Source organism: Scyliorhinus canicula, chromosome 1, assembly GCF_902713615.1.
Source record: "Scyliorhinus canicula chromosome 1, sScyCan1.1, whole genome shotgun sequence".
In the NCBI taxonomy this organism is placed as follows: domain Eukaryota; kingdom Metazoa; phylum Chordata; class Chondrichthyes; order Carcharhiniformes; family Scyliorhinidae; genus Scyliorhinus; species Scyliorhinus canicula.
The window spans coordinates 220,342,058-220,369,374 of record NC_052146.1 but is presented as its reverse complement, the minus strand read 5'-3'; the positions used below and the strand labels follow the sequence as shown (position 1 = coordinate 220,369,374).

Sequence of the window (27,317 nt, the reverse complement as noted above, 5' to 3'; positions counted from 1 at the left end):
TGTTTATCTAACCTCCCAAAATATGCAGTGGTCTCTGCTGCAACTGTTCTATCTGGCAAACATTTTCTGCTGTAATAACTCTATGCATAATTTATCCTTCTGTTTTCATTCAATCCTGTCCCTGAATCCTGCTTGCTGCCAATTCAAAGTTGCTAATCTCTTGCCACTTGTTGAAATGATCTTTCACTAATCATATTTCATAATTTTTAAAGAACTTCTACTGAACCTCTTGCTGGTGTACCTTTGGTGTACCTTTCATGCCCTGTCTTCTAAACTCACTTGAGCACAAGCTGGGAAAGAGTGGGAAAACTAGCCATGGCTCTGTTTGTTACTGATGCTGCAAAGTTTTAGACAGTGAGACTTGCTGGCTAAATGCTTCTTGCAACCAAATAGCATGCCAACATTTGCTGTTGAGAAATTTGCAGAATGGCTTCTTGGGGATGTAACACCTGAAGTCTGCAAACAGACGAGCTGTATCCGGCAACAGCTGGCATCTTCCCAGGAGATGGGCTGGAACTGCACTCTGTACTTTATTAAAGCAAGTCTGTATTTTTTTTTAATGCTGCTCTTACATGTTGCAAAGATTTAATTAGTAATCTGATGTCTTTGTGTAGACAGCAATTGATTGGCACAGTGCTTAGCACTGCTGCCTCACAGCGCCAGGGACTCTGGTTTAATTCTGACCATGGGTGATTGTGGAGTTTGCACTTTCTCTCCGTGCCTGCGTGGGTTTGCTTTGACTGTTCCAGTTTCCTCCCACAGTCCAAAGATGTTCAGGTTGGGTGGATTGGACATGTCAAATCGCCCCAAAGGTTAGGTGGGGTTACAGGGCTAGGGTGGGGGAGTAGGGTGCTCTTTTGGAGGGTCGATGCAGACTCCTGGGCCGAATGGCCTCCGTCTGCACTGTAAGGATTCTATTGGCCTACCCTGACTTCCATGTAGCTGTTTCAAATAGTTTCAATTCATTTACACTTGTGTTACCTAATCACACTTGTTAATAATGGGAGAGATTTCTCAACCCTTAGTCTTTGGTGACCTGTGTAGCTGTTTATTGTAGAGCCTTGTGGGGTGAGGATAAGCCCAAGCGGATCTGAGATCTGTGACGATGAAAGCATCTTGGAACAGGTGTTGACTGATTTGTGTTTCTCTACAGATGCTTTCAAATCTGCTGACTGTTTCTAACTTCTCTATTTTTGTTTAGCGAGAACTTGGTTTAAATGTTCTTGCTACATACAAATAGAAAATTAATTCTTTTTTGAAGTGTAGGTTGGGTGGGAAAGTGAGCTGTGAGGAGGATGCAGAGATGTTTCTGCATGATTTGACAGGCTGAATGAGTGAGCAAATGCATAGCGGATGCAATGTAATGTGGATAAATGTGACGTCCACTTCAGTAGTACAAATATGAAGGCAGATTATTATTTGAATGGGTGTTGTTTGCGAGAGGTGAACTTGGCGAGACCTTGATGTCCTCGTGCATCAGTTGCTGAAAGTAAACACACAGGTACAGTAAGCAGTAAAGAAGGCAAATGGTATGTTGGCCTTCATAGTGAGAGGATTTGAGTATAGGAATAGGGCATTGGTGAGGCCACACCTGGAGTATTGTATGCAGTTTTGGTATCCTTATCTGAGGAAGGATGTTCTTGCTATGGAGGGAGTGCAGCAAAGGTTTACTAGGCTGATTCCTGGGATGGCAGGGCTGTCATATGAGGAGAGACCAAGTCAGTTAGGATTATAGTCATTGGAGTTTAGAAGAGTGAGAAGGGATCTCATAGAAATGTATACAATTCTAACAGGAATAGACAGGGTAGATTCAGAAAGAATGTTTCCAATGGTGGGGGAGTCCAGAACTAGGGGTCATAGTTTGAGGATAAGGGGGAAATGTTTTAGAACTGTGAGGAGACGTTTCTTCATCATGAGTGGTGAATCTGTGGAATTCGCTACCACAGAATAGTTAAGGAATTACATAAGCACTTGGGATTCCAGGGATATTGGAGGGCAGGATCAGGGGGCATTGGGATGGGGAGGCAGGATCAGGGTATTGAATTTGATAATGAATGGTAGAGAAGGCTCGTCGAATGACTTCCTCCTGCTTCTATTTTCTTGTACACTGTGATCTAGATGATTCAGGATTCACTTTTCCAACCCCAGAAAATCCAAAACGAGACACAATATTATCCAATCAGTCAGACAACTATGCCTTCAGCAGATCTATCTAAATTTCCAATCTGTACAAACTATTGTGTTGCCCGAGTGCCGAAATTGGAGAACCCCGGGCGCAATTCTCCGCACTCACGACGGTGCGGAGAATAGCGAGGTTCGTAAAATTTTACGGCCGCGCTAGTCTGACGCCCTCCCGCTATTCTCTCTTTCCCCCCCCCCCCCCAACGCCCGACTCCCGATACGAATCGCTGCCGCTGTTTTTTTACGGCCAGCAGCGATTCTCAGCTGGCCGATGGCCGAGTTCCAAGCCCTTTACGGCTGTTTTTACGAACGGCAAACACACCTGGTCTGGCCGTTCGTAAAAACGGCCGTAAAGTGCCGATTTTTAAAACCATGGCACCGATTGGCACGGCAGTACCACAGCTGTGCCAAGAGTGCCATGGGCCCGCGATCGGTGGGCACCGATCGCGGGCAGCGGGTCCGATACCCGTGCACTCTTTGTCCTTCCGCCGCCCCGCTGTATCACTTCGCGGGGCGGCTGAGGGGCATCCCAGCCCGCGCATGCGCGGGTTTCGCGCAAATGCGCGATGATGTCATCCGCGCATGCGCGGCTGACGTCATGTGACGTGTCAGCCGGCGCAAACTCTGGCAAGCGGGCTTAACGAAATTCGTTAAGCCCGCGATGCCGGAGTTTATGGCGGCGGCATGCTAGCCCCGACCGGGGACCAGAATCGGTTCCCGGTCGGGGAGGGGGAGGCTGGCGTCAAACCCGCCCGGATTTGACGCCAGCCTTACGATTTCTCCCTCTCTGGGAGAATCGCGCCCCCCTTATTTTATAATAATATAATAATCTTTATTGTCACAAGTAGGTTTATATTAACACTGCAGTGAATTTACTGTGAAAAGCCCCCAGTTGCCACATTCCAGCGCCTGCTCGGGTACATAGAAAGTGTCAGTTAAAAAAGGTCACTTTTTAGCTTTTGTTGTCTCTGACTCCACAGAATTATCTACTCAATCTCCTCTAAAGTCCGGTCTTTTAAAAATCCCTCCTCTGTCTGCTACCCCATAGTCTCCAACAAATAGAAGGAGATCAGCTGCCTTTGTCCCCACTTGGCCAAGCTTCCTTTAATCCTCCCTCTGCTCTAGTTTCTCTCCCATCTCTCCTCGTACCCTCGCTGCCCTCATTTTGTCAGTTACCACTAAACTGCTGACCACCTAACTTCCCCTCCTGGAGCTGATAACTGGTCTTAAATGGTTATCTCTCTTTAGTTGTTGTCCCTCTCTCCTTAAAAACTGCTGTCATCAACTTTCTCAAAACGAAACCCCATTCTCTTTCCAAACTACTGTCCAGTCTTTAACCTCCCTTTACTCTACAAAGCCCTTGAACTTCTTGTACCAAATTTATTTACATCTTTTTGAATCCCTCCAATCAGATTTCTATCCTTGCCACTGTACTGAACACCTCTTAACAAAGTGACTCCATTGTGCCGTGACAATGTCATAGGTAACCTTTTCCTCCTTGTCCTTCCTGACCTGTCTGCAGCCCATAACCGGATTTGCCACCCGATTTCCCCTGCAGTGCTCCATCACTGTTATCCAGCTGGGTGGCGGCTGCTTCTCACCTGGTTCTATTATCTCTAATCATAGCTAAACAATCACGTGCAGCAGTTTCACTTGCTGCTCCAGCACCATTAACCATTGGTGTCTGCAGTGATCGATCATTAGGCACTTTCTTCCTATTTCTCGTCTACGAGAAATGTGTTCCTCAATAACATTATCCAAATGCACCATGTTAGTTTTTGCATGTATACTGATGATACCCAGCTCTACCTCAGCTACCATCTCTCATGACTCCACCACTGTGAAGTTATCAGACTGCTTATCCAACATCCAATACAGGGTGAGCAGACTTTGATTCCCAAGTTAAATAAAGACTAATATCATTTGTTTTTTGTTTCCCCTTTCCAAATTCTGTTCTAGCAACAGTCTGATATTAATCCAGTTTGTTTACAAGCTTGGTATCATATTTGACCCGGAGATTAACTTCAGCCACTTATTCATGCCATCACCAAGTCAGCTCAATTCCACCTCCTGTAGCATTGTCTGACGTAATCCCTGTCTCCACTCATCTGCTGCTGAAATGCTTCTTTGTTGCCTCCAGTCTTAACATCCTCAATGTGTTTTTAAAGTACCTTGTAAAAATGTTATGTACTCCTCCGCCTATTGCTTTACCTGAACCATTGCAGCTCGTAGACAGGAAGCAGCAGATACTGTACTGTGGACGTCCACATTTGCATTCAGTATTACTAATCTACAGCAACAGCATACCAAAAGGCTGCCTTGATTAAATGTGAGACAAGTCAAATAAACTTTGTGCTTTGACATCCTCACTAGAAAATTTAATTATATTAATAGTCGCCAGCATTCCGAGTATTTTTCTGTTACTCTAATTGGTTCCTTTTACCTCATTCCCACATATACTCCATGATTGAAAATTTGTAAATGGATTTTGGATACGTTTGCATAAAGCAAACATCCTGGCCCAGTTGGACCAATGCAATTTGATGCATTTACATAAGAACTAGGAGTAGGCAATTCAGCCCCTTGAGCCTGCTCCACCATTCAATAAGATCATGGTTGATCTCATATCTGACTCTGCTCCACTTTCCTGCCTGTTCTCCATAACCCTTCAATCCATTACTAATTAATAGTCTTTCTATCTCCTGTCCCAGCATCCACCACACTCTGGGGTAGTGAATTCCACAGATTCACAACCCTTTGGGAGAAGTAATTTCTATTCATCTGTTTTAATCTGCTACCCCTTATCATAAACTATGACCTCTGTTCTAGATTGCCCCACACGGTACAGTGGTTAGCACAGTTGCTTCACCGCTCCAGGGTCCCACGTTCGATTCCCGGCTTGGGTCACTGCCTGTGCGGAGTCTGCATGTTCTCCCCGTGTCAGTGTGGGGTTCCTCCGGGTGCTCCGGTTTCCTCCCACAGTCCAAAGATGTGCAGGTTATGTGGATTGGCCATGCTAAATTGCCCTTGGTGTCCAAATAAAGTTTTAAGTTGGGTTACAGGGATATGGTGGAGGTGTGGGCTTAAGTAGGGTGCTGTTTCCAAGGCCGGTGCAGACTCGATAGGCCAAATGTCCTGCTTCTGCACTGTAAATTCTAAGGTTCTATGAAAATGGATTGTGTCTACTTTGTCAATACCTTTCTATTATCTTGCATACCTCAATGAGATCTCCTCTCATTCTTCTAGACTTGAGAGAGAGTATAGGTCTAAACTGCTCAATCTCGACAAACCCCATATCATCTCTGGAATCAATCTAGTGAACCTCTTCTGAACAGCTTCCAATGCAACTACATCCCTCCTTAAGTAAGGGAACCACAGCGCCTTCAATAGCTCAGATGGTAGAGTGGAGGACTGTAGAAGTAAGGGGACCAAAATTGTTCACTGTATTCCAGATGCGGACTCACCAATGCCTTGTACAGTTGTAGCAATACTCCCATACTTTTAAACTCTCTTCCTTTAGCTATAAATGCCAAAATTCCACTTACCTTCCTTATTACCTGCTCCGGTAAGCAAGCATCCGCCATTCTGACTACATGATCAGACCAACTTAGTTGTGACTGTCCCAATATGGTGTCATGCTTGGCATGCGAGCTGAGGGGGTACCTCCGGGCCTTGTATTTTTGTTCTGCTGTTTGATCTCAGAACCTTCTGAAGGCAGCTCAAATGAAAGTAGTTGAGCTTGATGCTGGTACACAGTCCATGTTTCGTATTGTGGAGCAGAGTGGGTAGGATTATTGCTCTACCGACTTTCAATTTGTTAGGCAGACTTGCTCCTCTTCAATCCCTGACTGATGTTTGAAGTCTGTTGAAGGCTACACTTGGGGAGTTTCTTGCATGTTCCATTGTCCGTACAGACCGCTTAAGAGTATACTGCCGAGATAAGTGAACTTATCCACTGACTGACTGCATCTGGTCATCGACTGAAACCTTGGGCTTGAGATTCTGCTTTGCTGGAGCAGGCTAGTACATTAGCATGAAGAAAACTGAAGTTGTTGTATGCATTGGAGAGTCGATCTAAGCCATATTGCATGTCCATCTCTGAACCTGCAGCTAGTGCATGGTCATTGGCAAACAAGTATGTCTTTGGAGACCTTGGTCTTTGCCCGTAGTCATCTCAGATTGAACAACTTTCACTCGACGCAATATCTGATTTTGATGCCAGAATTACCATTTTTTTAAGTAAGGCCTAAGAGAGCATTGTGGAGAAAAACCTTGTGAAGAGGGTTGACGCAAAACCAAACCTGTCCCATGCGTGACTGGAAATGGGTTAGAAGACTTGCTAATTCTGGGACATGCATGACCACAAAGAGTTCAGTGTTGGAAATGATGTATGGGCATCGATGAGGGTTGGCATCTTAACAGGAATGAATTGGGATAAATGACTCATTCGGGTTGGCAAATTGTAACTAGTGGATTGCTGCAGTAAGTGGTGCTGGGGCTCCCACTATTTACAATATACATCGATGGTTTGGATGAACCATTGTCAGCAGATTTAGCTACAGTACAAAGATAATAATGAAACCAAGTTATTATTTGGGTCTTTCTCGGGGTACAAGGTGAACCTGGACAAGAGTGATTATTTTGTGGTGTCTCAGCCGGGGGCTGCCATTCCGTAGGGCAGGGACTCATTTAGGTATCTGCGGGGTGCAGGTTGCCCGGGAGTGGGGGAGGCTTCGCAGGTACAATATCGCTAGTTTGGTGGGGAAAGTGAAAGCCGATCTAGCAAGGTGGAACGGTCTCCCTCTGTCACTGGCGGGTCGGGTACAGGCGGTTAAAATGATTGTGTTGCCGCGATTTCTGTTTATTTTTCAATGCATACCAATTTTCCTGCCAAAGGCTTTTTTCAGGGAGATTGAGGGAAGGATTACCTCATTCATATGGGGAGGGAAGGTGGCCAGATTGAGAAAGGTGCTGCTACAGGGGGGGGGGGGGGGGAAGGCAGGCAGTTGGTTTGAGTCTCCCAAACCTGATGTACTACAACTGGGCGGCAAATGTGGAGAAGGTGCAGGGCTGGGCCAGACGGGTTGATTCCCAGTGGGTCAGAACGGAGGAGAGTTTGTGCTGGGGGTCGGGACTGAAAGCACTAGCAACAGCGCCGCTCACGATAGCTCCGGGGAAATACTCGGGGAGTCCGGTTATAATAGCTTCATTTAAAATCTGGAGGCAGTTTCGCCAACACTTTGGTTGGGGGCAGGGTCAAGGGAAATGCTGATTCGGGGGAACCACGCCAGGGAGGTGGGATGGAAGTGTTTGGAAATGGGAAGAGAAGGGGATTAAGACAGTAAAAGATTTGTTTCTTAGGGGTCGGTTTGCAGGATTGAAGGAGCTGGAAGCGAAGTAGGGCTGGAGCAGGGGTAAATGTTTAGATACATGCAGGTTCGAGATTTTGCCTGGAAGGAGATACAGAGCTTCCCGGAGGAACCGGCCTCCACATTGCTGGAGGAGGTGCTGACGACAAGGGGACTGGAGAAGGGGGTAGTGTCAACGGTGTATGGAGCTATTTTGGAAGAGGATAAGGCACCACTGGAAGGGATCAAAGCAAAGTGGGAGGAAGAGTTGGGAGAGGTTATAGAGGAGGGGTTCTGGTGTGAGATGCTCCAGAGAGTGAATGCCTCGACCTCGTGTGAGAGATTGGGCTGATACAGCTGAAGGTGGTATACAGAGCACACCTCATGAGGACGAGGATGAGCCGATTCTTTGAAGGAGTAGAAGATGTGTATGAGCGTTGCGGGGGAGCCCCCGCTAATCACGTTCATATGTTTTGGTCATGTCCAAAGCTAGAGGAGTACTGGAAGGAGGTTTTCAGGGTGATTTCCAAGTTGGTGCACGTGAAATATCGTAGCCTTTGCCTCGTTGATCGCCCAAAGGCTGATCCTGCTGGGATGGAGAGCAGCCTCTCCACCCTGTGCCCTGGCGTGGCGGGGGGACCTGTTGGAATACTTGACCCTTGAGAAGGTTAAGTTTGAACTGAGGGGAAGGATGGAGGGATTCTACAAGTCATGGGCATTATTCATTATGCACTTTCAAGAACTGGATAACATTGAACATTAGTTGGGGGGAGGGGGATGGGTTGGGGGGGGAGGGGCGCTGTGACTATGGGTAATCCCTGATTCCTTTTGGTCATTTGTTTATGCAAACATGCGGGCTGATGTTTGGGGGTTGGTGGGAGGATGGGATCATTGTTATAGGGATTGACATATTTGTTGCTGATTATTGTTTATTGTTGGGTGTAAATTCGGGAGAAAATGTGAAAAAGGAGGAGAATAAAAATATTTACCAAAAAAATGAAAGCAAGTTATGAGGAGGATGGAACAAGACTGCAAAGGGATTGAGATTAAGCAAATGGACAAAAAATGGCAGATGGCATATAATGTGGGAAAATGTGAGAATGTCCACTTTGGCAGGCAGGATATGATTCAAATGGAGGAGATTGGAGAATGCTGCAGTACAAAGGGAATCTGGGTGTCCTTGTACCTGAACCACAAAGTTAGCATGCAGGTACAGCAACTAAAGGCAAATGTAATATTGGCTTTACAAGGGGGTGGTGTATAGGAAGTCTTGCTGCAATTGCAGAGCATTGATGAGATCGTGCATGGAGTACTGTGATCAGTACTGGCCTCCTCACTTCGGGCTGGGGGGGGGGATATTTTATATTGGAAGCGGTTCCGAAAAGGTTCACCTGGGATGAAGGATCATCTGATGAGGAAAGGTTAAGTAGGTTGGACTTGTATTCATTAGAATCCATTAGAGTTTAGAAGATTGAGAGATAATATTAGGGGGAAAAAATCCCAAGGGGATGTTTCCCTTGTAGGGGAATCTAGAACTAGGGGGCACAGTTCGAAAAGTAGGTTCTCCCACTTAGGCTGGCATCATTGGTCTTTGGAATTGTCTCCCACAGAGAGCTGTGGAAGCTATATAATTGAATATATTCAAGGCCGTGTTACAGTTTTTTGATCCATGAGGGAGTCGGTGGTTATAGGGACAAGCAGGAAAGTGGAGTTAAGGCCGCAATTTGATCAGCTGTGAACTTATCAACTGGTGAATTGGGTTCAATGAGCTAAATGGTCTATCCTTCCTGTTTCTTATGGACAAATTAAACACTGGTCCTAATTAGTTAAGTGCAAAATGGAAGTCTTGCACATAGTGCAAAATTATTTGTCTGCTGTTACTTTTCTCCCTTCAATTTTTTTTTCCTGTTTCAGGTCAATGTTCGTGTTACAACAATGGATGCTGAGCTGGAGTTTGCCATCCAGCCCAGCACGACAGGCAAGCAGCTCTTTGATCAGGTCAGTCTGAAGCTTTTTATTCTTTACATTAAAGATATTGTGTGCCCTTAATCTGCACTATGTTGTACAGTGGTAAGCGATAACTTGCAAAGAATAGTTTCTAAACTGAAATCATGAACCCGAAGTGTAACTATTTTGGATTGATGCATAACATTCAATGTGCTACACAACAGAATCTGATATTTCATATGTGATAGTTTCAGATCCAATAAGCATCACTTTAGTGGGTTAAAGGGACTAATGCCTGTGTTTTTTTTCTCATTGAAGGTATTTACATCCATAATAATCAACACCAACAGCCATTTGTATTGATAAAACGCAATGTGATAAAATATCACACGGTATTTAGAGCAAAATGTCATACTGAGCCCCTTAATGATGGAGGGTGCATTCTTAGTCAAAGACATGAATTTTAGGGAGTACTTTCGAGGAAAAAAGAGGATAAGAGGTTGAATAAGTAGCATGGAGACCAGCTTCAACCTAGTACTAAACTGTAGTATTTGGCAAGGGAAAGAAATCGGGCCGTGAGGGAGGTGGTGCGATTGTAGTCCTTTTAATAGAACAATTGTAGTCCTTTTAATAGAACAAGGAGTGGTCTGAGAGAGCGACCATTTGAGAGTTAAAATCCAGAGGTTTTAATTAGGTAAACGGTAGGTGATTGGCTGGTGAGTTTTTAAGTATTTTAAACCAAGCGATACAAGTACTATATTAAATTTATCGCTTAACTAGTTAACTAATAACTACAAATTTATGTTTTGATATTTCTAAACAGAAATTAATTACTACTTGTTGAAATAAAAGATAATAAAGATGGCAGGGCAGCTGACATGTGGGATTTGACATTATTCACAGTAGCCACATCTTCAGTAATTGACTGCAGATTGATGAACTTCGACTCGATAAGCTAGAGACACGATTTGGTCATTGAGGGAAGAAGGTATCTGCAGGCTCTTGGATTAGGTCCATGGTCAGAGACAGGAGGGTATGATTGTGCAAGGTAGGTGTGGAGATCCATTATTTAGCACTGTAGGAGCCTTGGCTCTTGCCCTTGTCCAACAGGTTTCAGGTTCTTGTAACCTGTGTGCAAGCAGCTGCTGGGAGAATGAGCAATTCAATCACAGCACCGTGGTGCAGGAAGCCAGTGTGTGAGGGGAATAGATACTGTTGTCTGCCGCTAAATATATGAGTCCCAATCTCTGTGGCCTAGTGGGAGGCGAAAGATTTAAATTGTCGTGGTCCATGTAGTTACCAATGACCTAGGTAGAACAGAGACTTTGCTGGGGGCTAAATTAAAAAGCAGAACTACAAATGTAGAATTCTATGGGGAGCTGGTGGTGCCGTAGTAATGTCACTGAGCTAGTAGTCCAGAGACACACTGATAAACCCAGTCTTCATAGTCTTCGTAATGGTGACAAAGAACAAACAGCAATACAGCACAGGAATGGGCCTTTCGGCCCTCCAAGCCTGCGTTGATCACGTGTCCTATCCAGACCAACCTCCTGTATCCTTCTATGTACCATGAAGTTATTGTTGTTTTGTTTTTAAAAATCTGGTTCACCAATGTTCTTGTGGGAAATTTGCCATCCTTGCCTCGTCTGCCCAGCCTGTGTGTACTCCAGGACTGCAGCAACATGGTTGGCTCTTAACTACCATCTAACATCCTAACAAGTCACTAAATTGTAGGGCTACAAATGCAGTCCTACCAATGACACCCACAACCCATGAAAACATTTTTTAAAAATTCCAGATTACTACCTTAGCCATGAGCAAATTGACACGGGGTACATAATATCAGAATTGAAGACCTGGCTCAAAGATTGGTGTGGAAGAAATTAATTTTAATTGATAGGGAACTGGCACAAGAACTAGGGAAAGGGGGAACTGTTCACTGGAACACCCTTCACTTTAACCATACAAATGATATATTATGATTCAAGGGGGCTTTGAACTCAGTAGTGAAATTGATAAAGCATATGTAAATAAATGGGTGTGAAATAATTGCAACATTTTCTTAATAATGGTTAGGGACCAAGGCTGGGAACTGAATATTTGAGTATTTGATATTTCAGAAGGACAGGAAGAGAAGGGATGGCATCAGTACAGTAGTGAAAATTGACCTTTTGCTCGAAAGATCAAGTCATAGAATCCGTTTGGGTGGAGGTAAGAACGAGCAAGGCAGAGAAATCAATGGTGGGAATAATTTATAACCGTATCTACACTGTCTTGGTAGCAAAGAGGACTTTTGGGAAATTTACTTAAATAATCATAGACCATTTAAATCTTTATATAGATTGGGTGAATCAAATTGGCAAAAGTAGGCTTTGAGGATATGCTCCGTGTAATGAAGACCGTTTCTCAGAATGATAGGTCTTCAACCAAATAGGAAATAGACTAAAACAGAAAATAGACTATTTTAGACTTGATTGTGTGTAATGAGACAGGACTAATTAATGATCACATTGTGAAGGATCTTTCAAGCAAGAATGATGAAATTGCACATTCGGGCTAAGGCTGAAAAACTTGTAGTTGAAGGCAAGTCATTTTAGACCCAAGATATAAAGACAAAATTGGTCACAATGGACTCGGGGAAAATAAGAAGACCAAGAAACAGTGGCAGATATTTCATAACTCTCAACAAAGATATATTCCAAGAGCGAGAGCCCCTGAGATGGATGTACCATCTGTGGCTAAATAAGGAAGTGAAGCATGGTATCAAATTGGAGCGGGGGCATGACAAATAATGCTACAAAAATTTGTGGAGCCAGAAAGTTGGGAACATTTAGAAACCAGCAAAGTATAATCAAAGAAAAAGTAAGAAATTAGAATTGAGTGAACCAGCAAGAAATATAAAACTTTTTTTAAAGGGTAAGAATTTCTACAAATATATTAGAAAAGGAAGAGTAGCTAAAGTAAACATTAGTCATTTGGATGGGACTGGGAAATGAGGAAATGGCAGAGACCTTAAACAAATATTTTGTATTTGTGTTATCCGTATCAGACATAAATCAGCCCAGAAATAATAAAAATCCAAGTGCAAAAGGAGGGAAGGAACAGCCAATGCACCCACTAGGGCGGCACGGTAGCATGGTAGGTAGCACTGTTGGTTCACAGCACCAGGGTCCCGGGTTCGATTCCTGGCTTGTCACTGTCTGTTTGGAGTCTGCAATTTCTCCCATGTCTGTGTGGGTTTCCTGCGGGCGTTCCAGTTTCCTCCCACAAGTCCCGAAAGACATGCTCGTTCAGTGAATTGGGACATTCTGAATTTTCCCCCAGTGTTCCCGAACAGATGCTGGAATGTGGCGACTAGGGGATTTTCACAGTAACTTCATTGCAGTGTTAATGTAGGCCTACTTGTGACACTAATAAAGATTATATATAATTCTTCTTTTATTACCCTGGAATTCCAAGTCCTGGGGACTTATCAGCCTTCAGTCCCATTAGGGATCTTCCAAAATTCCCCAGATTCTGGAAATGTCCCAGTGGTTTGTAAAAAGACAAATCTAGCACCTAGACAACAGGAAACAATGAGCCAGTTAATCTGTCATTGGGAAAATGCTGGAATCCATTATACAAGAGATAATAGCAGGACATTTGGAAAATCAGTATGGTCAAATTAAAGAAAAGCGTGTTTGACAATTAGAGTTCTTTAAAGTTGAATCAAGCAAGGTGGATAAAGGGGAACCAGTAAATGTAGTGTTTTTGGACTTCTGAAAGGCATTCCGTAAGATGCCACATAACAGATTGCACCAGGTATGTGCTCACAGTTGGTGTCTACAGTAACATATATTAGCAAGAATAGAGGATTGGCTAACAGGAAACATAGGACAAATGGGTAATTTCCAAGTTGACAAAATGTCACTAGTGGGTGCCACAGGATCAGTTCTGAAGCCTCCTGATTTGCAATCTATATTAATGACTTGGATGAAGGAACTTGAGTGTATTGTAGCTACATTTGCTGACCATACAAAAATAGGGGGAAAGCAAGTTGAGAAGGATTCATAAATAGGTCAACATAGTGGGCAGAAATTTGGCAGATGGTGTATAGTATGTGAAAATGGGAGGTTATTTTAAAAATGGCAGCACAGTGGTTAGCAGTGCTGCCTCAACGAGGCAGGGACCCGGTTTCAATTCCAGCCTTTGGAGACTCTGTCTCTGCAGAATTTGCACGTTCTCTCAGTGACGGTGTAGGTTTCCTCCCACTGTCCAAAGATGTTCGGGTTAGGTGGATTGGCCATGCTAAATTGCCCCTTAATGCCCAGAAGCTGGGTGAAGACTCAATAGGCCGAATGGCCTTCTGCACTGTCGCAATTCTATTTTGTGATCTCCCCTAATCTCAGTCTGAAATGATTGTCTCCTTAATCTGACACTATGCTCTGCATTTTGGACTCCCTTACCAGGGGTACAGGCTCTCTGCCTCCAATCTATCTACTTTTCTTCCAACTCCCTCATCCCAGGGACCAATTTAGTGAACGTTCATTGCAGGCTGTACTGCATCCAATGCAAGTATGGGTGGAATTCTCTGAAAGGGCTATGTCCCCACGCCGGCGGGGAGGAAAGAAGTCTTCCACTCTCTCTTTTTTCCCCCACCCAAAGCCCGCCTGCAGATCGGTAGGCCCCGATCGCAGGCCATGCCACCGTGCACACTCCTGACAGGTCCCGCCGTGCGTAAGTAATTCATGCCGGCGGGACTGGCGAAAACTGGACGGTCGCTCGGCCCATCGGGGCTCGGAGAATAGGGCAGCTGGCGGGGCGGGATTCGCGCCTCCCCCAGCGGATTCTCCGACCCGGGGGGTGGGGGGGGGGGGGGGGGGGGGGGGGGGGGGGGTTGGCGAATCCCGGCCTATATCTTTCCAAATGTGGAGACCAAAACTGTACACGCTATTTCAGATGTGGTCTCACCAACATCCTGTACAACTCAAAGACTTTTTTCTTTCTTATACTTTAATTGCCTTTATGCCAGTGGCCTTCCTAATTGCTTGCTGTATCTGCATGCTAACATCTTTCTCATTCCTTGTATGGACACCTTGTCTCTTTGAACATCAACACTTGCAAGTTCCTTAGCTGATTGAAAAAAATTCAGCTCCTCTATTCTTTTGCTCAAAGTGAATAACTTGCATTTCCCTAGATTATAATCTATCGGCCATCTTGTTGTCCACTGACTTAACCTATCTCTTTCTCTTTGCAGCTTCTGTGCTCTTCTTACAGCTTTTCTTTCTACCTAGCTTTGTATCATCAGCATACTTGGATCATAATTCTTCTTCAAAGTCCGCTTTGTTCAACCCACAGCCGGTATCCGGCCCCAAAAGCATCCCTGGAGCCCTTTTACAAAATGCCGTTCAAACAGATAAGTTGGAGTGGAATATCCTGCAAGGAGCTGCTTCTCGTCCCAGGCCACTCCCCTCTCGTGTTGTTGCTGCGAATCGACTCACCAGTAAGCTTTTGAGCAACAAATGTGTGAGCGTAATGGTCTGATTTGGAGGAGACCAAACACCAGCATCAGTGAGTTTGCTGGGGGTAAAGAGCCATTCCTTCAGGTGGTGGGGGTTGGTGGGGGTTGGTGGAGGTGAGTGGGCTGGCAGGAAGGAGGAGCCAGATGGGCTGCCTGCTATCTGGGGTAGGGTTCCGTGTGTGTGTGAGACTGTTTTTGCCTTACTCTACCACCACACACCGACATACTTGTACAGAAGGTGAGGGCGAGCGAGTGAACACCCTGAAACTGGAAGTGAGCCTGGCACACCCACCCTGACCCCCTCACACTCCGGTCATTTTTATTACTTTTTTTTAAACTTAAAGCAATGTATTGCTTTATTTTTGTGCAAGTTTGTTTCTGCTCTTAAAATCCTCCAACGTTTATTGAAATTCAGTTTCATGTTGTGCCAAACCTTATCTTTCCGGAATTGAGCAAAGTACGGCGCATGCTGGAAACTGAGACGAGAGCAAAGATGCTGGATAAGCTCGGCAGCTCTGGTCGAGAGAAACCTGAGTTAACGTTTCGAGTCATAGACTCTTCATCGGAACTGAAAGGAGGGAAAATGTAGAAGCTGCAACAGAAAGTTGCAACTTTTAAGAATAATAGACAGGTGGCCTGGTGTGAGATGGGGGAGGATGGTGTTTTGCATTGAGGCTATATATGCATGGAGTATTTTTTTTTAAAAGAAAGGGGGGTTTAAGATGGAGGAGAATGATCAAAATCTAAAGTTGCCGAACTCCACATCGAGGGCTGCAACAAACCCAACCGCCTGCAACGCCGTGCCGGGTTTAACTGGAGCATTGCAACAGGGCAAGGATGGACATGAGAGCAAGGTGCTGAGCAAAAATGGTGTTGAACAGGAAGGTTTGGATGTACGTTTCAATTGGGTCTCCTCTCATCCTTCTAAACTCTAATGTATTATACAGGCCCTGTCGTACCAATCTCTCATTCTGAACTCAAATCCTCTTGTAATGAAGGCCGACATACCATTTGCCTTCCTAATTGCTTGCTGCACCTACCTCTCCACTTTCATTGACTGGTGTACAAGAACATCCAGATCCTTTCCAATATATCATCATTAGATAATACTCTTCCATTGTCTTTCACATCAAAGTGTATAACTTCAAATTTAGCCACGTTGTACTGAATGTGCCATGTGTTTGCCCACATACTCAACTTGCCTAAATAACCTTGAAGCCTCCTTACATCCTCCTCGTCACTCGCAATTCTACCCGGTTTTGTGTCATCGGCAAATTTGCAAATCTTATTTTGCTCCCTCATCCAGGTCATTTATATATTGTTATGACGCCCTGGGCTTGTGTGCAGTCAATTCCAGCCCCACTTGACCTAGAGTCACAACACAAATAAATTGACCAATAATTCTTAGAAAAACATCTGAAGTCTTTGACCCGTGGCTGCCCAATAATTACAGTCACCAGGTTTGTAAATTAACACAATTACTTTTTTATTTATAATGAGAACATTAATAAAATGTGCAGCAAAATAATTCTTGGAAAAATACCCAAAGTCTTTTGCCTGTGGCTACCCAATAATTATGTGTAAATGAACGCTATAGTTCGCAAGAACTAGAATGAAATATGCAGCAAATACAACTGGTTAACGTTTATCTAATTTCTAATCCCAAACTTTAACTTGCCCCTCACCCACTATACATAATGCGCACGCACACACACATACTGACAAACTGAGGGCAGAAGAGGGGTGAAAATCACAAGTAAAAGGAAAAAGAGACATTGTTTCAGATGGTTGACTTTAACCAGACCTTCCTTCAAAGTAAGCTTTCAGATCTAGGTCTCTGTTTGTTTGCAGCTGTAATGGTTTCACTGTATATTCATTCAGGTCTCTGCAGTTTCAGAAATACAGCAACTAGGCCTTTCTGGAGGGAGGGAGGAAGACAAAAGCTCCTTGGGGCTGTGAGAACCATCTCACTCGAGTAAGACCCAATCACCACCTGTTACTGGGCCTATTGGCCACCAGCCAATCCATTAAGAGTTGCACCCATCTCTCGGGTGATGATCTGGGTCTTGCTGTCCAAAGCTAGCAGCACCATATACGATATTCCAAGTTACTTGAATTCCTTCTCTATACCGCTTGACTTAAAGATACATGTCCGTTAAGCTTCCATGGATCAAAAATGCTAACGGCAAAAATAAAGGAGAATAAGGGAATCAGCAGGAAGGATCCTTACAATATCATGACTATCTAGACCCCAAGCACTGATCCCTGCGGTACCTCACTGGCTGCTACCTACCACTCTGAAGATGACCCATTTATTCCCACTTTGTTACCTGTCTGTCAGCTAATTTGCAATCCAGGCCAATACTTTACCCCCTATCCCATGTGCTAGAACTTTGCCCACTAACCTGTTATAAGGGACCAAATACACCACATCCACTGGTGTTTCTCATCTATTCTACTAGTTCCATCCTCAAAAAAAACTGAAATCTCTCTCTCTCTTTTCTCTCTCTCTCTTTTTCTCTCTCTCTCTCTCTTTTTCTCTCTCTCTCTCTCTCTTTTTTCTCTCTCTCTCTTCTTCTTTCTCTCTTCTCTCTCCTTCTCTTTTCTCTCTCGTCTCTTTTTCTCTCTCTCCTCTTTCTCTCTCTCCTCTTCTCTTCTCCTCTCTCGCTTCTATTCTCTCTCTCTCTCTCTCTCTCTCTCCTCTCCTCTCTCTCTCTCTCCTCTCTCTCTCTCTCTCTCATCTCTCTCTCTCTCTCTCTCTCTCTCTCCTCTCTCTCTCTCTCTCTCTCTCATCTCTCTCTCTCTCTCTCTCTCTCTTCCCCCCCCCCCCCCCCCCCCCCCAAAAAAAACTACTGATCTGTAATTCTCCCTTTTATTTCTCCCTCCTATTATGTTATGAAGTTGGCAAATGTACTTTGGCTATGTTGGACAAATCTTCACTAGTAGGCAGATCATTCTTGATCGCCACCGTATTCTAATCCCCACCAAACCCATTTGCTTTTTAAACTACCCCACTGCTTATTAATGGCCCGTTTTCCTAATCTACCAAGCATGTTGCTATTTCTAACGGTATGAGATACTGGAACGCTCCTAGCCTTCCAAATTGTATGATGTACATTGTCCTTTTATCTTGACTTCAGCCAACTGATGCTTAATTTTATCAATTGGCTCTCCTTGCTGAAAGACCACTTTGTTCTCTCAGTACTTTCTCAATGTTGCACTTGCTGCCACTGATCCTACTGGAAATAACTTGGCCCAGTTTAACCATGTGATCTTAAGCCAGTTTCTTTCCATCAGGGAGACTTTGTTCCTTCCTACAATTACCAATGGCAAGTGATGGGATGTATCATCACATTCCACTCCAACACTAACTTCACCTATCACTGGGATACTGTTAATGGAATAACCAGTCAGTTTCATACCAGATTTGCGTTGCGGAGTATTACTTGGTGACTTCTTGTACACTTTAAGATAATAGACATTACTGCAGCTGTATAAACCATGAAGGTAAGTTGCAAAACTGGCTTTCATTTCTACTTTGGACGCTGGAAATTCATTTTGCTTTGTTTCATTTGCGCGTGTTATTTTTTGTGCTGTTTGACTGAGAGAAATGCTTTTTTAAAAAAAAATGTAGAGTACCCAAATATTTTCTTTTCCAATTTAAGGGGCAATTTAGCATGGCCAATCCACCTAACCGGCACATCTTTGGGTTGTGGGGGTGAGACCCACGCAGACATGGGGAGAATGTGCAAACTCCACACAGACACTGACCCAGGACTGGGAGTCGAACCTGGGTCCTCGGCACCGCTGTCCCAGTGCTAACCACTGTGCCACATGACTCCCTAACTAAGAGCAATTCTTGATCTTCCTGTTCAATAACTTCAATTTCTGCTTCCACATCTATTATGTGCATTAGAAGATTTCCAGATTCCTGAAATAATTTTAAATGTACCACAACCTCGACCTGGTGCATGGCTACTATGACCTGGATCAATACTGTTTCCTCTCCTGTACTCTACTTTTTGGATATGGCTGACTTTCCCACAGGCAGAGCACATTGACTGGGAAATAGGGCATTTTTATGGACACCTGGTTAGCCCTCCACAAAGGTTAAGATAGTGAACTGGACGCATAATGTTTTAAGACTGTGCAGAAAAGTTAGATTCGTTCTGGGAGTGATAATAAAAGAAATTGGGCTTTGTTATTTTATAAACAAAACTTTATTAAAATAAAACTTTCAAACTTCAGTTCTTTTTAAAAAAAATTTATTAAGGCATTTATACATTTTTAACAACAATTTGCAAGAGGCAAAACAACAAAGTAAATAACACCCACCCAGCCAACATGGCTTACACATACAGATCCCCAGTCTCCCCCTCCCACTAACTAATCATGCCTCAACCAATACACCCCTTCCTGACCTTTTGTATCTGCTGACAGCTTAATTTTCCCCAAAGAAGTCTATAACGGCTGCCATCTCCAGGCGAACCCTAGCGACAATCCTCTCGGGGCAAGCTTCATCTTCTCAAGCCTGAGAAACCCGGCCATGTCACCAAACTTCAGTTCTAACACTAACAGATTGTATGCAGTTTCTTAATTTTACCCCACAAGGTCCCATTAAACAACACTTGACATTAAAATACAGCTCTGATTTCACGTGTACATCCAGACAAAGGCTACACTTGAATTTAAGAAGCAATCTTCTGTTAGGATATCTCATCGGAATTTCAAAGCTTTCTCACTCTGGCAGCTTGCATGACCTGTTCTATTGCTGCTTCCATCCTTAAGCTAGCAGGCTTCATGACCTGATGGGCTGTTCTCCACTACCTTCTGCTTCCAGGTTTCCTGACCTGTCGTCTTGGCTGCCCATCTGCTTCACCTTGTTCCCAAAAGGATTTCTCTCTCTCTAAGCTCTTGCCCAACACTTCAAACAAAGTTTCTCCCCTGAGGTGGTCAAAATTGAATCTATTCTCATTATTTGGCTGATAGGCCATTCCATTTACACAAAAGGCCAGAGCCATTTATAGACCACTAAGGCATCAGATTCTGTTAATAAGATAATGGCTGGTCATTGAAAGGCGATGAGTGGGATTCTACCCCTTGCTTGCCTAGCAACTGGAAATTCCTGCCCAAGGTCAATGGACCTTTTACATGATCTGTGTCCAGGCCATGGCGATCTTGCAGTGGGCAGAGCGGAAGAATCCGGCCCAATGGGTCTTTGCTGGGTCACGTTATGTGTTCCGTAACAAAAGTTTTAAATCAGAATGAGAGCAAACATTTGAGTTCAGGCTAATAGCATTTTCCTTCAATCTGTTTAAACCTTTAAATTGCTTAATTTTGGACCCAAATTTTTAATATCTCCCTATCGTAGCATTTAGGTGGTGGATGGTTACTTCAAAATGGGAGCATGGAGCATCTAAAATTATTTTTTTAATCAACATTTTATTGAGGTGTTTTTTGGTATTGTAACAACAACACAATAAACAATGTACATGAAACTATAAACATAGTGCAAAAGCCGTCTCCCTTACTTACAGGTCCCACCTTTATTCACCCCCGACTCTAAGCTAAACTAACCCCCCCCCCCCCAACTAACATTGACTGTGGTAGTATATTACGTATCAAAAATGTGGATTTGTAACCAGGGAAACCAGATGCAATGAAAGTTGTTTTCCATTTGCAGTACTAGTGATAAACTGAATTAGGTAACTTGCAAGAAACTGACCCTGCATCTTCTAAATGTAAACTGAATGAAAATATAAAGCACATGTGTACCCGGTGTCTTTCTAACTATCATCAAGGAAGAAATAGCGAGGCATCTGGATAGAAATTGTCCCATTGGGCAGACGCAGCATGGGTTCATAGAGGGCAAGTTGTGCCTAACTAATTTAGTGGAATTTTTTGAGGACATTACCAGTGCAGTAGATAACGGAGAGCCAGTGGATGTGGTATATCTGGATTTCCAGAAAGCCTTTGACAAGGTGCTGCATAAGATAAAGATGCATGGCATTAAGGGTAAAGAAGTAGCATGGGTAGAGGATTGGTTAATTAATAGAAAGCAAAGAGTGAGGATTAATGGGTGTTTCTCTGGTTGCCAATCAGTAGCTAGTGATGTCCCTTAGGGATCCGTGTTGGGCCCACAATTGTCACAATTTACATAGATGATTTGGAGTTGGGGACCAAGGGCAATGTGTCCAAGTTTGCAGATGACACTAAGATGAGTGGAAAAGTGTAGAGGATACTGGAAGTCTGCAGAGGGATTTGGATAGGTTAAGTGAATGGGCTAGGGTCTGGCAGATGGAATACAATGTTGACAAATGTGAGGTTATCCATTTTGGTAGGAATAACAGCAAACTGGTTTATTATTTAAATGATAAAATATTAAAACATGCTGCAGTGCAGAGAGACCTGGGTGTGCTAGTGCATGAGTTGCAAAAAGTTGGTTTACAGGTGCAACAAGTGATTAAGAAAGCAAATGGAATTTTGTCCTTCATTGCTAGAGGGATGGAGTTTAAGACTAGGGAGGTTATGTTGCAATTGTATAAGGTGCTAGTGAGGCCACACCTGGAGTATTGTGTTAGTTTTGGTCTCCTTACTTGAGAAAGGACGTACTGGCGCTGGAGGGTGTGCAGAGGAGATTCACTAGGTTAATCCCAGAGCTGAAGGGGTTGGATTACGCAGAGAGGTTGAGTAGACTGGGACTGTACTCATTGGAATGTAGAAGGATGAGGAGGGATCTTATAGAAACATATAAAATTATGAAGGGAATAGATAGGATAGATGCGGGCAGGTTGTTTCTACTGGCGGGTGAAAGCAGAACTAGGGGGCATAGCCTCAAAATAAGGGGAAGTAGATTTAGGACCGAGTTTAGGAGGAACTTCGTCACCCAAAGGGTTGTGAATCTATGGAATTCCTTGCCCAGTGAAGCAGTAGAGGCTCCTTCATTAAATGTTTTTTAGATAAAGATAGTTTTTTGACGAATTAAGGGTTATGGTGTTCGGGCCGGAAAGTGGAGCTGAGTCCACAAAAGAAAACACCTGCCTTTTGTGACCAGTGACAATTGTTTGTTTATGAAAAAAGGGATCCGTTTGGATAAAACATATAGCCCAAGGACCGAAATCAGTCCTAGTATGTGGTTGTTTTTAAGACTGAACCTTGGTTAGAAGGTAGTTCCCCAAGGGTCAGTGCTTTTCTGATCTGTATAGTGAGTATTGGAATACAAACCAATTTCAAAATTTGCTGCTGATACCATACTTGGATGTGTGGTTGTCGGTGAGGATGAAATGAAATGAAAATCGCTTATTGTCACGAGTAGGCTTCAATCAAGTTACTGTGAAAAGCCCCTAGTCGCCACATTCCGGCGCCTGTCCGGGGAGGCTGGTACGGGAATCGAACCGTGCTGCTGGCCTGCTTGGTCTGCTTTAAAAGCCAGCGATTTAACCTTGTGAGCTAAATCAGACTACTATAGGCTAGTAGAATGGCAAGATGGAATTTAATACAGAGAAGTAAGGTGAGGCATATTTGCAGAACAGATGGAGGGGACATAGATTAATCGGCACAGTTCTAAAATGTGTGGGACCTGTGGGTCCTTGTACATCGGACTAAGGAGACAGGACACATTATTAATAGTCAATGCTTTGCTAGTTATCAAAGAGATATTGAGTACAGAAACTGAGAAGTTATGAGCCTTTTATAAAACCCAGGTTAGGCCCCAACTAGAGTATTGTATCCTTTTTGATCACCATACTGTAGAAGGGAGGGTCTTTTGCCGGGTGCAAAGGATATTTACCAGAATGGTTCCAGAAATGAGGAATTTTAGGTCATGTTTAAGAAGTTGTTTGTTTGTTCTACTTGGGAGAACAAACATTAGTGAGATTTGTTAGAAGTGTGCAAGATTATGACTAGTTTAGAGAAGTCAAATGAAGGAAAGATCTTCCTATTAGCTCGTGTATTTTCAAAGTTGGGGTTGTGACCTGTGGGTGGGTCGCGGGCAGGTGTCGGGAGGGTCACGGCAATGTCCATTGCGGCGTTCTCAATCGCGGTAATACAAGCACAACAGCCGGCTTTTAACCATGCCGGCTGCGGACGGCTTTACAAATGGCGGCCGCGACGAGCTAAAAAAATGTGGGTGCACTGAGTATGCGTGTCCGCTTATCAGTACGCATGGGGACCGGGAGTGTTGGGACCTGAGCCGGGGTCAAAGTGCGATCACGGGATGCCGGTGGCTGACTGCGTGATGATCACCGCTGATGAACAAATCTATAACCTCTATCTGTTTTGCACCCCTAAACATTTTTCAAATGATCTGGAGAGAGTATATATTCCTCATGGTTTAATCATGGGCAGAACTGAACATTTGGCAAGGGATATAATGAAAGCCATGGGAAATCATCACATCGTTGCCCTCTGTGTACTGAAGGGTGGGTATATGTTTTTGCTGACCTTTTAGACTGCATTGAATCGGAACAGTAAATCCCTATGACGGTGGACTTCATCCGCTTGAAGAGTTACTGTAATGATCAGTCAACAGGGGAGCAACTCAGTTTACGAACTGAGGAATGAAATCCACGCTTTCCTCCTTAATTGTCCTCTCTGGCTGATTTGTTTGCTGATGAAACTTGGATGCTAACTATCATCTTTTCAATTCTAAATGAACTGAACCCAATTGCAAGGGAAGGATGATGATTGCTTTCAGCACTGAAGAAATCGCAGCTTTCCAAAACTCATTGAAAGTTTGGCAATTGAGTGCAAAACCAAAATTACTACATGTTCCCCACGCTGCTACGACACCGAACAAAAATAACATTAGTGGGCTGGCAAACCTGACTCCAAATGAAGCTGACTGAACTTCTGCGCCTCAGCTTTTACAGCACATTAAAAACACGGCACAAGTCAATGAAACTGTCAGCATATTGGAGTAGCGTCTCCGAGGAGTATCCAGAGCTGAGTAAAACGAGCATTTGTTGCTTTTATCCTACACAATGACCTCCCATGTGCGAGGTTCGATTTTCCCTCATCACAAAGATGAAGATGGCACAAAGGAACCGGCTGAAATCTGCACCCGATATGTGCGTAGCCCTCTCCTCCTGTGAACCTGGACTGTTACAAGATAGTGAGGACCAAGCAGGCTTTGCTCTCGCATTAAAGGTTTTTTTTTTAAAAAGGTGGTTCACGAATGTCAGCCGGCGTGGGTCATGGAGGTCGACCAGCGTGGGTCCCGAAGGTTGGCCGGTTGGAAAAAATGGGTCCATGGAAAAAAAGTTTGAAAAACCACTATTAGCTGATGGTATAGGACAGATTTAAAAGTTGGCAGTGAGATGGAGGGGAAATGTGAGGAAGAATTTTATTTCCATAGTGAATGGTTTTGACCTGGAACTCGCTGCCTACCAAGGTAGTGGAAGCAGAGATGGTCACTGATTTCCAAAGGAAATTTGGTATGTTTTCTTGAGGGAAATAAACTTGCACAGTAACAGGGAAAGAATGAAGAAATGGGGCTATCTTAATTGTTCTATAGAGAACTGGGAGGACGTGATTGGCCAAACAGCGTCCTTCTGTGGTGTAAATGACCCTGACTCAAAGTTTCAAAATTTAGTTAGGTGATCTTTTGAGCCTTTTGCAAACTAGTTGATTTTTAAACCTGTTTAGATTCCTTTTGTTGAATGAAAAGCAATGAGATTTAAAATACTTCCAGGCAGCAGTACACCACCTTCAACACTTTTAATCAAAACATTCCACTGCCAGATCTATTGATTAATTGGCATGTTTTTAATTTACTGATTCAGGGACGTCTTCTGAATCATCTACTGAAACCAATGTGTGATGCTGATATTTACTAAAGTAAAGTAGCCGTTTGTAATGCTGTTACTATTCTCTTGGATAGTTGTGAACTTCTTTCAACCATTACAAAGTGTTTTGGTGTGACCCCCAAAAAAATGTTGTTTTTCAAAATTGGCTAATTACATTTTGGCAAGCTCCAATATAAAATCCATCATGTATAATTTGTAACTCGAGTATATTTAAATTCCTTTGACCCGATGGTGCGCTTTCTACTCACTTGTCTTGCGAGGAGCTCCAATCTCAAACCTCCAGTCAATTATAGCTATTTACAGATTAGAAGGAAGCCTGTCAGTAACTATAATAGTTTGCAGATTTTAAAGTAAGAATTTATCCACCTTTCTTCCACAGGTGGTCAAAACAATTGGCCTGCGAGAGATCTGGTATTTTGGACTCCAGTATACAGACAACAAGGGGTATCCAAACTGGTTAAAGCTTGATAAAAAGGTAAGCGCGCTTTGACTTTTCAAGATCAAACCTGATTATTTATTTCTTTTTAATGAAATCCAGTTTTATGAATCCTGATTGATTTCCTACCCTCACTTCCAAAATTATAAGCTTTCTTTTGTCTTGGGATGGTTGGGTGGGAGAAAGTGGTATATTTAAAATTTCCCTCCTTTTTCCAATCATCAAAACAGCACATGCCTTGTAGGATGTTGAATTTCGGTGTTTTATTGCTAAGTTAAGATTGGCTGCAACATATTTAAGAGTGATTGTCATTGTGGATGTGGATTTGCAACTGGGTCCAGGGTAACTTGGATACAATGAAAGTTTAACCTGGTGTTGTAAGACTTCTTACTGTAATAAACAGAATTGTTCAACTTTTAAGAAGTCAAATCTCCTCAACCTTTTCTTCAAAGGAAACAGCCCCAACCCCTCAAATGTATCTATGTCCCTACTTGATCACCTCTTCGTCATCTACTCTGTTCCAAGCAGAACAATCCAAACTTTATCAGACTCCGAATTACAAAAGCCCATCATCCCTGATCGGCTTCCTCCATACCTGCTGTTTGATGTTTGGAATTGTCCATATTAATCCAACTGAGGCCAAAGCAGTTCTTAAAGTTATCTTTGATTTCTGTTTTGATGTACGCTTTTTAACCAGCCTAACTGCTTCCCATATCTTTACGGATTTATGCAAATACACACCAAGATGTCTTTGCTCACAACTTTTCGATATCTTTCCATATTAGGCCTCTTAAAAATGCATTACTTCACTTTCTCCTCTCTTGATCTTCAGCTGCCATGTTTATTTCACTTTTGCCAGCTTAAAGCACTTCTCAAATGTTTTCCACTGAGATTTTTTTGTGTAATTTTTCATTTCCTTTGGTCGTTCCATAGAATTGAATCTTGACAGTGTAGAAAGAGGCATTTGGTCCATTGATGCTACACCAACCCTCTAAAAGACCACCCATTCCCCTGCCCTGTCCCTGTAATCCCATCTAACCTGTACATCCCTGGGCACGGAGGGGTAATTTTAGCACTGCCAATTCAACCTAACCTGCACATCTTTGGACTGTGGGAGGAAACCAGAGCACCTGGAGGAAACCCACGCAGACATTTGGAGAATGTGCAAACTCCCCACAGACAGTCGCCCAAAACCTGAACCTGAGTCCTTAGCGCTGTGAGGCAGCAATGCTAACTACTGTGCCACCATGCCACCCCCTTTGTTTCCATTTGTTTGTTATATCTACAAGCTTTGCAATTGTGCCTTGTAAGGCCAAGTCCAGACCCTTCTTCTATTGCCCATGTTGTATTTATATTACCTCTTGTCCTTTTAATTTCATGGACTTCTAATTTGGCTAACATGTTTATCATGTTGTAAAATAGTAAGGAATAGCTGCCGAAGGAGGCTATACATCCTGTCTAGCCTGCTTTGCCATATGAAAACATCAAGACTGATCTGATTATGGACTCGACTCCATTATCCTGCCTACTGTTCATAACCCCAACTCCTCTGGTGCTCAAATGTCATTCCTTGAGTATATTCAATGACTCTGCTTCTACAGCTGTCTGTGGTAGGGAATTCCAAAGATTCGCAACCCTCTTGAAAGAGGAAATTCCTCCTCATCTCCATCTCGTCTTAAGTGAGAGAACCCTTATTCTGAAGGTATAACTTCTAATTTGAGATTCTCCCACGAGGAGAAACATCCTCTCGGCGTTTACTCTATTAATCCCCTCCTCCCCCATTCCAAAAATCTAGTATAAGGTCACATCTTGTTAACTGAGTATAGGCCCAACCAACTCTACTTTTTCCTCGCAAGACAAACCCTCTTGTAAGAGAGCCTTCCCCAAACTGTTTTCAATACAGTATGTATGACCCTTGAGTAGAGAGACCCAAAGCTGTTCACTGTTCTCAAGGTGCGGTCTCACCAATGCCCTCTAAAGTTGTAGCAAGCCTTCCCTACTTTTAATTTATCCCTCTGCAATAAAGGACAACAATCTGTTTGCCTTTCTAATTACTTGCTGTAATAAGATAACTTTTTGTGCTTCACAATCAGGATCCT

At 43.5% G+C, this 27,317-nt stretch overlaps 1 protein-coding gene across 3 annotated transcripts in view; it reads left to right on the top strand.

Moving 5' to 3' along the window:
• LOC119971873 (ezrin-like) overlaps positions 1 to 27,317 on the top strand; it is a 105,959-nt gene that overhangs the window by 14,842 nt on the left and 63,800 nt on the right. For all 3 annotated transcript variants that reach the window (XM_038808144.1, XM_038808135.1, XM_038808149.1), the window contains exons 3-4: positions 9,444 to 9,527; positions 25,162 to 25,257. In XM_038808144.1, the coding sequence (XP_038664072.1) occupies positions 9,444 to 9,527; positions 25,162 to 25,257 (180 nt within the window). The remainder of the gene's footprint in view (positions 1 to 9,443; positions 9,528 to 25,161; positions 25,258 to 27,317) is intronic.